This window comes from Emydura macquarii, unplaced genomic scaffold (assembly GCF_026122565.2).
Source record: "Emydura macquarii macquarii isolate MOO-44397 ecotype Brisbane River unplaced genomic scaffold, CSIRO-AGI_Emac_v2 contig_1348, whole genome shotgun sequence".
Classification (NCBI taxonomy): Eukaryota; Metazoa; Chordata; order Testudines; family Chelidae; genus Emydura; species Emydura macquarii.
The window spans coordinates 15749589-15761825 of NW_027131485.1; the positions used below are offsets into that span (position 1 = coordinate 15749589).

Consider the following 12237-nt stretch of genomic DNA (forward strand, 5'->3'; position numbering starts at 1 on the left):
TTGTGTACAGACATAACAAGCTTGCTTTATTATGTTTTGACACTTTTCATGCATTTTTTAATTATAAAAGCCTTTCAGAACAGAAGAGACGATGTTGGAAAAAAAAGTGGAGATTTGAGATACTCAGTAGGAATGTTTTAAAATTCGAATCTTTTCTGTTTTAAATGTAATAATCTATATGATTTTAGGAAGCCTACACTTGCCTATATCATATTAAGGCATTTTTTTGTGCTGGTAGAGTTCAGCATTTAAGCAGAAAGCAATAAACTGGATTTTATACACTGCCACGTAAAGCATATTTTGGAGCTGAAATGTGGTTTTCATTAGATTTCAGGCCAAAACATTTAGCAGAGCCTGACTGTCTGCCTTCCTTTGTTCTTCTTTCAGTTGCCAACTACTACTTTATTAAACCACACACAAAAATGAACATTAAGGGGTCATTTAAACTTATATAAAAAGTAAAGAGATTCAGAGTTAAGTTTAAAACTACAACTTCTGTCTCCCCTCTTGTGCCTAGAGAGAGTTCCACATTGCCTGTGTACTGTCACCCACTGTTCTGAGGCTGCTCTAGTGCCTAAGCTCATGATCTAAATCAAGAATGGAGTTTCCTGTCATTTTAAGGAATATTTCATACCTTGAAAATAACTTAATAGATTTCTTTTTTCAGTTTCAGTCATTTTCTTTTCAATGCTCATATTAAAACGTCATTTTAAAATGCCCTGTTAATATGCTGTGGGGCTAGAGAATAACTTGAGATTCATGAAGACTCATTCAAATGTAGGTGAGTTTTGTGTATTCTGGATTTAGAACAGTATAAGTAAAGAATATGTTAGTTTCCACTTTGTTAACCTTAATATGAATTTACGTCTTAAATTGTAACCAATTTGTGTGTTACCCATTTTAGTATTACAGAATGTGTATAATCTATGGGGCATGCTAATATGCATTATGGTAATGTTATGTGCTTTGAATTTGCATATGCACATTATGGATCAAAAATGTAGAGATTATTCAGACTAAATTTTAAAACTAAAAAACCTGCTGTTATAATGGCATATAAAATCAGAACATCTCAGCATTATTATCACCATAATAATAATTATAAATTCTTGGCCTACAACTGTGTGTGTGTGTGTGTGTGTATATACACATGAACACATATAATTTTTTTATATTACAGTGGACAACTATATATTTCTTTTTAATTAAAAAAAAAAAAACTCAATGAAAGACTAACACCTGGGCTGATACCTGGCATGCCAAGTTTCCACTTCCCCTTGAATATATAGGGGTTATTTTTATGCTGACCCTTTACTATTTCCTTACATACTTACTGCTTGTGCCACTTTAATAAGGGAATCGAAACCTCAGCTTAGTAAATCTAATGACTGAGGTAGAAGACTCTCAACAGTGCTAAGGTGCTGAAATTTTCATTGTACGTATGCCATTTTGTACTGAAGTGAATGTTTGAAGTTGCTGGTAAGAAATCATATAAAAGCTCAGTGCTCTTAATTAAATATTAGCTGTAATTAGCACTAAATGTGAATGGTACAGATATTAATTAAGGTCTCATGGAACTGCTGTCAGTGTTAATGAGAAACAGTGGGGGTCTCAGCAACATCTGTTTTAGAACTCAAGGTAGTATAAAAACCTTTAGATCAAATGCACCTGGACATTAGCTGTTGGTCCCTTTGTTGCCATTATTGTTCTTTTTTTAACATCTGCTGACTGTAATGCCATGTCTAACAACTGACATGAAAGAATAACTTATAGACCAGGGATAACCAGCTACTGTGCTTCAAAGCAGTGCAGTCAAAGTAACTTAGTAGACAGAAGAATTCTGTTTGCTGCTGCTTCTATGCTCCCTGGTTCCTATCACTAAAGTCTATCCTAAAATCTTTGCGGTTTACTGTTTAAACATAGAACTTTAAGCAAATTAAAAATTTCTCCATAATGGCTAGCTATTACCTGTGAAGAACACATGATGGAACCCAATCATTACCAGTTTTCATGGGAATGCTTTCTTTAGTGTGCATTTTGTCCATTTATAATTAATATTTTTCATAATAATTAGGGCGTATTAGGAGAAGAAATAAAAAACTGAGTTTTCAGTTTTACAAAAAAAAAAAAAAAAGAGGAACGAATAGATGTATTCCTCTATTATATTGAATGCATAAGGTATTTTTCCTGTTTTTAAACTTAAACTGTTGCAAGTTTTAGTGTAAAAATACTTAACTTTCCATCTCTTGCTTGTACTTGTAATACCAACAGTGCCACTATTTTATGCTTTCAAAGCACTGTACACTCATGAAGTAATCTCCCAACACAGTGCAGTGTAGAATGTAAAAGTTATTTTCATTTTAAAAATGATGAAATGAGGCAGAAAGTATAAATGACTTGCCCAAGGACACACACTAAATTAGTGGCAGAGATGGGATTCAACTTCAGGAGTTTCAGGCTCCTAGCCTCATGCTTAATTCACTAGAGCATGTTGCCATTTAGTTAGGAAAAATGTATTTTTTCCCCTTTAATATGTATCGAAGGGCTGTTGTAATGCACTGGTTAGTGACTCACATGTTTAGATGCTTATTTGAATTAGCTGAAACTGTTTGACTGGAAATCTTATTAGATGTGAAATTTACCTCAGTATTAGCCATGGCCTATGCCGAAGCCAGCAGATGCAAGGATTAATGAAAACAAAAATGTGTGTACACATGCGTGAGCATGTTTGGAGGGAATGTGGCTGAATAGTTCAAAATCTTCCTAACTCCTCCCTCCCTCCCTTCCCAGCCTTTGCACATTCAGTGGGGAGTGAGGATGATCTTGTCCAGAAAACAATGTATGTGACATAGTGTCTGAAGGGGTCCCTCCCTTCCTCAGGTCCCTTCATTTTCTTTTTGGCAAGGATCAGGGGGGATGGGGCTAATCAACTGGTGTGTCCCCCACCTCCACCTGTTTACACTCTTCTGGGCTTTTCAAAAGCCTCTTGCACCTGTTAGCTGTCCTTGGTCCCTCCTCTTAATTGTAGCATAGGAGCTGTGTTTTTTAGAATACTGAGGGCCTTTCTGATAATTTTTTGGTCCTCATTGGCAGAAATCCAGTGGGTTTTTTCTAGAGCTGGGTGAAATATTTTTGATGAATAGTAAATTAGCCAGAAAATACATTTTTTGAGGCACCAAAACTCACAATTTCAAGGAACAGATTTGGCCAAAAAAAAAAAAAAAAAAAAATTTCAAAAAAGTTGAAACAGTTCATTTTGGCCATTTTGAAACAAAATATTTAAACTTTGGTTTTGAAATGGTTTTTTTTTTAGAAATTGAGCTAATTTAAACACAAAAATAGAAGAGTAAAAAAAAAAACCCCACTACGAAATGAAACAAACCAAACCAACTAACCAAACCAAAAAAAAAAAAAAAAAAAGGGAAAAAATTGTCTGGTGTTAAACAAAACATTTAGTTGGAGCCAAAACAACACTTCAATTTTCAGGGTTTTTTTTTTTTTTTTCTCGGTTTGTCTCCTGAAATTTAGCCATGGCTTTGGAACATGTATAGCTGTCCCCAGTCCCTGTCTATGGTGATATTGTAGCTGTGCTGATGTCCTCTGACACTGTGTCATCTGTAGCATCATGGTTTAGGCGTCCCTTAAATAAATGCAAAAGCATATTCTGTAAGAAGATTTTTTTCAATGTCATCATGTATTCATTATGGTCAAACCATTTAGCCAGAGTCTGTTGCAGACATTTACGTCAAATACTTGTGATATGTGAGCATTTTTGACATCTGCTTGCTGCAGTATAATTATATCAAAGTTAAAGCTAGATCTGATTGTCCATACAGGATATAGATGCTGCCATTTCGTTTTTAAAATTAAAAGTTTTATTTTTAATATGTAAATGTAAAATTATTATGGGCAGAATGATAAGGTATTTTAAGGTCTTGCATCTAAATTTTCTGACACATTATAGTGTAAAGTATTTTAAATATTTTTTCTCAAATGGATTTTAAATTGATGCATTTCTAGTCGCATATCTTTTATTTTGTGATTCTAAGCTTGAATCTAATCATTACATTGCATTTGTGCTCTACAGCTGAAAGGATGAACTTTTGCTTAATAGATCACACATTAAAAGAGTGATGAACCTCTGAGAGAGCAGGTTTTTGTACAAATATTTAAAATTGTTAGCACAGTGGATCATCTATTCCCAAACTCCGATTTGGATTTTAGTTTGGCTGCATCTTTTCAGAAAACTAGAAAACCATGACGAAGAATGCACTATGTGATAAATATACCGCGCCTCTTTCAATGCCATCAGTATTTTGTAACTTTTGGAATAAGTGCAAATATTTACTATAACTTTTCCTTTCATAATTATGCTGGTTTTAGTAAAACATCTTGGCTACATTTAACATTTTAGCAAAAGTATCCATTGCTTTGACTGTATATACAGTAGGGGTGTCAGTTCATGTTGTCTTATCTGGTGTTAACAATCAAATTAAAGGCCCACTGTCACGTAGAGAACGACAACTTCGCTTCTCTAAAGTGAGTATTGTAATAGGGAGTGGGGAGGGATTAAATCAGATGGGATATGCTCTCCAGAGGAAATAAACATTCATTCAGAAATCTTGTCGCGTATCTTCATCATTTCCTAAATTATTTTCTCTGACTGTAACCTTTTTTTTCTTTACTTGCAGGGTAATCAGGAAGCTACAGCACCTCCTGACACAATGGCGCAGCCTTATGCCTCAGCCCAGTTCGCTCCCCCTCAGAATGGGATCCCGGCAGAATATACAGCCCCACACCCCCATCCGGCTCCAGACTACACAGGCCAGACCACAGTTCCAGAGCACACGTTAAACATGTACCCTCCTGCTCAGACACACTCTGAACAGACTACAGCTGACACAAATGCACAAACTGTCTCCGGCACAGCCACAGTAAGTTCAGGTTTCATATGTTTTTGAAGATATATATCTCAAGTTACAAAAGATTTTATTGATAAACTCTTTCTTATGTTGCATCTGATGATTTTAAACTTGAATTTTATTTATGATTATTCAACAATATAGGGTCGAAAATGGAGTCAGTCTTTTTTCTTTGAACGTTGAGGATATTTTTCTTCCACTTGTGTGGCTTCTCATCAAGCTAGTAGGTTGAAAAGCATCTTCTGGCACTTGTTTTCTAAATTCTTTTTCTTCTTGACTATCCAAACATGCAGAATTATAAACATACAACAAATATCTAAACAGTTTTTTAAGGGCTAAACCTGTTTCCAAAACGTATTTGTAAACATTCATTTGAAGGAAAACCGTGAATTCATTTTACTGGTATTCATGACCATTTCTTACTCACTTTTCACAAATATTTGTCTGAGTGAAACTTTATTCTCAGGAACATTCGCCAAAGGGATAGTATTGAAATACTTGTGCAAATATGTATTTTCATGTGAATACTCATCATAAGTATTTGCAACGTCATAGTATCTGCAACAGAAGTGTTGTGCAGCCATCTTGAAAGCTCTCTCTGGTTTTGGAAGTATCCAATCATGGAACAGAAACAACACCATGTGACTTAGCCACCCAGGGGGTGAAAATGCCAAATTACAAATGCTGACTGTTCAAAGTAATACTATGTAAATAAATGATAGGTTTAGATATTTACATAAAACATTCATAGACAAATTTTAAATCATGAATATTTTGATAAAAATTGGTGTCTGTGGAAAAATTGAGGACTGAAAAAGGGAATCCTTTTTTCAAATTTCTGCCTTTCTTGACAACTTTTTTTAAACTAATGTATAAATGTGTAAGGGATCTAAGTATAGGGGTGACCAATATTTATGCTGTGCTCTCACCTTCTGAAAATCAGACATTTTAAAGGTGTCTCTTAAGTTGAACAATTAAAAACTGAGACTCTCAAAATCACTATTCACTTTTGAAAATAGTGGCTGAAATCTAAACATTATTGCATTGGTTTATTAAGGTCCTGGTTTGAGGGCTCTCCCTTGCATCTGAGACAGAAGGCTTGGGTTTTTCCCCCCATATTTTTCTGAAGGGTGCAATTCCTTTAACTATTTCTGCCTCAAAACATTTTATCCTTCCATAATTGTTGATGCTGCTACACTTCCCCTGGTTGTGGGAAGATAAGAAAATGTTTTCCTCAGAAATTGAAACAAATGCTTCTCTGTGCCTGATCCAGCAGAGAGGCTCTAAAAGTGTGCCACTGATGCCCTTTCTGTATGCCTCAAAGCGTTACACAGTGACCAGTCAATGGGTTGTTCTGAGGGTATGTAAGCACCTTTCCACATTACTTTACCATTACCTAAATATAAGTGAGAATGAAAAATAATACCATTTAGAATGAGAGTGCATTCCATACACTATATACAGGAACAGAGGACTTGCCATAACACAGCAGAGCAGTGGTTTACCTAGTTCACTGTTGTATTCTTTCTGACATTCACCAATATCAGATGCTTCTCAGGGAAGATAGGAAAAACCCTGATGTGGATAATTATGAAAACCTGCTCATCTGAGAACTTTCTTCTCAACGCCCTCAATTAGGAGGCCACCTTGTGGCCCAAAGCATTAGGAGCTAAATCTCTTCCAAAGAAAAAAGTTTGTCCTGTTTATTAAAACTGTGGATGTTCTCATTAATGTCTAGTTCTTTTAGGATTCATACTAAACCTCTGGACTCAGATATCATGACAGTTAATTCCAGTTTTAGGATCTATATAATAAAATAATTCCTGTTCATAATTTTAAATTGGGTAGCTTTCATTTTGATTGAATGCCTGATTGTTCTTTTATTATGGGAAAAGTTAACTAGGAGCATCCTGTTTATTTTCTCTATCCCATTCATTAATTTATATACCTCTGTAATGTGCCCTCTTATTCACATCTTCACTAAGCTGCTCATATAATAATATCTTCTGTTATTTCTGTCCCATTCGTTAAATAGGCTACCATTTTATTTAACGTTTTGACCACTACTGCATGTTGGGCTGACCACAGTGACACCCAGCTCAGTCCCTTCATGTTTATTTCTTTGAAAGTCTTGGATTTATACCCTTCAGTCCTAGGGTGAAATCATGGCTGTACTCCTATTGACTTCAGGGTGGCCAAGATTTCATTCTTGGTGAAATGTTGCTTTTTAACTGTGTTTGACTGCCTCATTTATTGTCATCTCAGTCTGACAATCTCGTTGTCTTTAGTAGGAAAGAGCACAGAGCTGGAGTAGGCATTTCCTCAACATCCTCTGTGGTAATGAGTGCTGAAAAGATATCATTTAGTTAGTCTGTAATGGCCGTATCTTCCTCAATTGCTCCCTTGAATCCTTGGTACTCCAGCAGATGTAGTTATTCCTGTGCAAGTTTCTGCCTTCTGATGCAAGAATAGATTTTTTTTTTTAAATTTCTTTTTATGTCTTTGGCTATCTCTTCTTCCTATTTTTCTTAGCCCTCCCAATTTCCAGCTTCCACTTTACGGAGTGTAAGTATTTTAATTTCTTTGCTTTGGACTTAGTCTTTTTGAAGAGCTACTTCATGTACCAGTGAAAGTTGTTGACACAATACCTCCTTGGAGAAAGATGAACTTAATTATATTATGGTCACTCTTACTTTTTAAGGGTGGCAAATTTGGCCTTATTACAACATAAGACACATGCTGTTTAATGTGAAATTGTCTTGTTGCACTTACATAGGATGTTAGAAATTAGAGATGGAAAAGATTGATTTGGAAATCTGGACCATCCCATATCCAAGCAGGTCGTTGCCTACAATATCTTTTTAGTGTAATTCAGATTTAATTTAGAAACCTGTAAATACAATAACATCCAACAATTTGCAAAGTCAAAACTGTAATCTATTGACAACATATGGCATTTTATACTTGATATATTACAAATAGAGATTTAGAAGAAGTAAATCCCTAAGGATCTCCACTATCCAGGGTAGCCTCAACACTGAATATATTACTTAACTGCTAAAAATCTCCTGCAAATTTTCAATCAAATCTTTTGTTCAAATTCATTGTGGGTATCAGCTTCTAAAAACTGTTATGATCTACCTTATAAATTGTTATCACTTTATGGCTTTCCATCATACTTGTTAACACAGTACAAATGTCATACAAAACAAGATACATGTGGACAGAACTTTGAACTCAGGCAGAACTCTAATGACTTCAGTGAGGACTTCAGGATCAACCTGTATGTATCATTTTGAGGAATGGTTGTTTTTAATCAGAAAATGTAATATTACAAATTAATACCACTATGTCAGCGTTGTAACACAAAGTGATCTGAAGGAGAAGATGCCATGGCTATCTGCAAAAGTTTGGGGTAGAGAATTTCTGGACTTTCTAAATTTCAGGCGTGATCTGGGAACACACTGGAGTTTTTGTTTAGTAGCTTTCAGATATTTGTAGATAGTTCACAGATGTTCCATTGTGTAATGTGCAATCTGACATGAAACATTTTAAAAAAATGAATAGACAGGCTATTCACAAAGGAGTTCTATTTGGATAAAAGTAGGAGGTTTAATAAAACAGCTATTGGAGAGAAGCAAGTATTTGAAATGATTGTAATAATTCTAATCCATATGCACAACTGTGTGTATTTAAGGCTGTACATCCCACTGTAAATTTAAAAAAATGATGTTAGTGTAATGAAAAATGAATATTGCAACTGAAAACAATGTTCATAAAATATCAGAAGGATTCTGTATTTGTGGAAATGCTGAAAAGAAATGCCTTTTATCACCCTGCAAGAAGTGATCCATACCAAACGTAAAATCATTCTTGATAAATTAATCATTCCTGTGTCTTTCTCAGAGCATTCCAGTTTCTCTCTTTTTATCTATCAGAGTCTCAAGCTTTGGGGCTGACTTCACTTTATGTCTTGTACAACACCAAGTATAATAATGTTAATATTCTTAGTATTTGATCTAAGCCAGTGAAATTTCTTTTGGATCATTTTATCAGAATATTGGGTGAAATACTGGCCCCATTGAAGTCAGTGGCAACACTCCCATTGACATAAATGGGCCAGGATTTCACCCATCAACTTTACTCCAGGTTTGAAATGTTCATATACGTGATTCTAAGCACTACTGCAGCAGTAAGTTGGAAGGATTGGGCCATTAATGAATAAATTCGAGAGGCCTTATTTACTGTTGCCCTGCACCTTGTGGAGTCATTTACACCAAATGCAAAGTGAGTATAAAATACTACCAAGCCAGAATGATAGTGGTTTAAACTCACTTTGAATCGGTGTAAATGACTACACAAGGTGCAGGAACATAAGTGACTCCTACCTTAGGAGATGTGTAACATTTCCTTTATCATTTAGATTCAGACAAATAGTACACTCAGAGCACAAATGTTGCTTTTTCTTTTATAAAAAATAAGTCCTCTTTCTCCATGAGTTTTACGTTAATGGATACTTTCCTCCTCTTCCTCTGTTCTTGCATTTTATAGTACCTAAACATTGTGCCCCACTTTCTTATACTTTTGCCCTCCTGGAGTACTTGTCCTTGTTGATGAGTTGATCAGAGCTGCCGTGTCAGGCAGGGATACTGTTTTCCTTAGACTTAGTTGTAATTCTGAGGTGTTGGTGTATTTTTTTCAGATTGCCACGTTTAATGCAGTGGAGATCCCTCCTGGGTTCTCATTTCAGTCCTTGTTAGCAAAGAAATTCTTGAGCAAGAGAAAATTAGCAAGTTTTGCAGAGACACATTACTAAGCAAGGGCCAGTCAGCTCTTCAGAGGCTTCTTGCTGGAATTTCCACTTTGTAATTGTGAAATATAACCCATTTTAGGGAGCCTGATCTTGCAGTGATCATTCATGCAAGTGGTCCTTACTTACTGAGCATAGTCCCATTGGCTTCAGTGGGCATACGCTTGGGAGTAAGGATCACAGGATTGGGTCAAAAATGTATTTCCCCATATGTACACTGTGGCTGCCAGGAAGGGGTAAATAGATGGGTCACTTACCTCTCTAGCTGTGACTAACTGGCTGATTACCCACAGCTGGGATTCAAGGGTGCAGCTCAGGCAGAGGAAGACTGCTAACCAGAGTGCATGTTCAGTTGCAAGCCCTCCAACACAGGTAGACTGGGGCTCATGTAAGCATGCTAAAAATAGTTGTGCAGCTGTTGCAATGCTGGTGGCGGCTCTGGCTAACTTCTCTGAGACAAGTTGTTTATGTTCTTACTGTGGACCAGAGTGTCATGGAAGCAGAGACATCAAGAGAAAATTGGGCCTGTAATCTGTTCCTTCAGCTTTGCTTATATGCCCTGTTCTTGGGGCTGACTGCATTAAAAGGCCACCAGAAGAAGGAAGGGGTAGGTGGGTTTTTAGAAGTCACCCAATGTTTTTCTCTGAACTACAGGAGTACATTTGTAGTTGAAATAGGGTCAACTTTTTGATGGATATGGCTTTATTCTGCTTGTGCTTCTGATTTTAGCCCAGTATTTTATTGGCAGCACATCTTGAAGATAGCTTCTGAGTTCAAGCCCCCTCTCATGGACTAGAAATGGACAAAAGAAAAAGTAAGACAATAGGGACTCACATTTGCTTTCTCATAGCCCTGTTTGGAAGACACATGGCACAGAATTAGAGCAGACGGTAACCATATCTATTGCTTCTCCAAAAAGGGCTATTGGGAGGACAGTGCTTCCCCATGGGGGAAAATAATTCTGCATGATATGTGAGCACTGGGGCTTCTAGAATGAAGCTGCATCTTATCTGATGTAAAATAATTAAATAAATTTTTAATCACTAGGACATCTACTATCAAGCACACTTTATATGCTAAGTTTAGGCAAAACAGCATTTTGACATTTCTATCTCAATTTCACATTTTGTTGTCCATTGTGGCGGGGTGCGCCTGTTCCGCCCTGTGGATCCTGCGCTTCACCGGCTCCGCCAATGGTGCGGCTGGGAGGGGAGTGAAGGAGGGGGGGGGAACCCGGTCCCACCCTCTGCCCCGGGCCCCCGACCCAGGGACCCTGTGAGGAGTGGTTTCACTCTGCTTAGTCCCGGAGACCGACTACCTTCCCTGGGTCACCTGTCCGTGGCCCCCCGGCCTGTAGCCTGCTTCCTCGTACTGGCGTGAAGGGTTGTTCAGCCTTCCCCGGCTGGAGCCTCTCCGTCTCGGTGTGGTAGCAGCAGCGGGTGATAGTCCCAAGCGCTGTGGCTGTGGCTGTAGCAGGGCAGGGCAGCTCCGCTTTGCTTTGCTTTGCTTTGCCCTGCGTTGCGTTGCTTTTCTCTGCTTCCTCTCCTGTGGCTGTTAACTCCCTTTCAGCCCTCCTTGCCTGCCTGAAGTGGAGGCTTTTAACTGCTGGGGCACCTTCTTTGATAGGTTCCAGGTGGCCTAATTGGCCCAATTGTCTTGAATTAGCCCCAGCTGGGTTACCCAGGGAAGAGGGCTTTATGGAGCCTGGGGCTAATATACATGCCTTCCAGCACTCTTTCATAGCCATGCGGTATGGCCCTGTCACACCATATACAGACCTCTTAACCACCAGTGTGCTCGATACATAATAATACATTGAGAGCTGTTACAACAAATGTTTATTTCATCTAAATTATGTCCTGCTAACACTGGCTTTTGTACCAGCAGGATGGGCTGGTTCATTCATATTATGTATTATATCCAGTCCCAACTGCAACTCAAACAAAATACTCTGAAGCATGCCAGTTTCAGCTCTCCAAGCACTTTTCAACCAAAAAAGCAAGCTAATTAGGCAAGTCCTGACCTATGGAACAGTGGAGAGATCAAAACTACCACCACAAATGGATAACATAATGTCATGCTAGTATGGGGCGTCCTTGTAGTAACTTGGGATCATACTCTTTATTACTTTGGAGAGGCTTCCTTGCTGAGAACACTGTATGTAAACCTTGTTACTAAGCCCCCAAGTATATTTCGTTGTTTATGCTAAAGAATAACAGTAACCTTTCACTCACTTATAGGACTGGATGTGTCAGCACATGTTGTACAATTGCATCCTCAGAAGTCTGACAACAGCAGACTTCTGACCTTGCCCTGTTGGGGCTCACTCTGAAATTTTTATGCAGGCAAGCATCTCATTGGTGTCACTGAAGATTTTGCCTTTCAGGAAGTCACGATCAGGCTCTTAGTTAACCAAAATACATAATACTTTTTAACAGCTCACTAGTAATTGTAAAAGCCTACACAAAGCTTTAAATTGGCTGTGCCTTCCACAACACCGTGGAG

General features: G+C 37.6%; 1 protein-coding gene across 2 annotated transcripts in view; it reads left to right on the plus strand.

The window, feature by feature from the left end:
• LOC137155175 (RNA binding protein fox-1 homolog 1) overlaps positions 1-12237 on the plus strand; it is a 194800-nt gene that overhangs the window by 618 nt on the left and 181945 nt on the right. For both annotated transcript variants that reach the window (XM_067551274.1, XM_067551275.1), the window contains exon 2: positions 4692-4934. In XM_067551274.1, coding sequence (XP_067407375.1) covers positions 4692-4934 — 243 coding nt within the window. The remainder of the gene's footprint in view (positions 1-4691; positions 4935-12237) is intronic.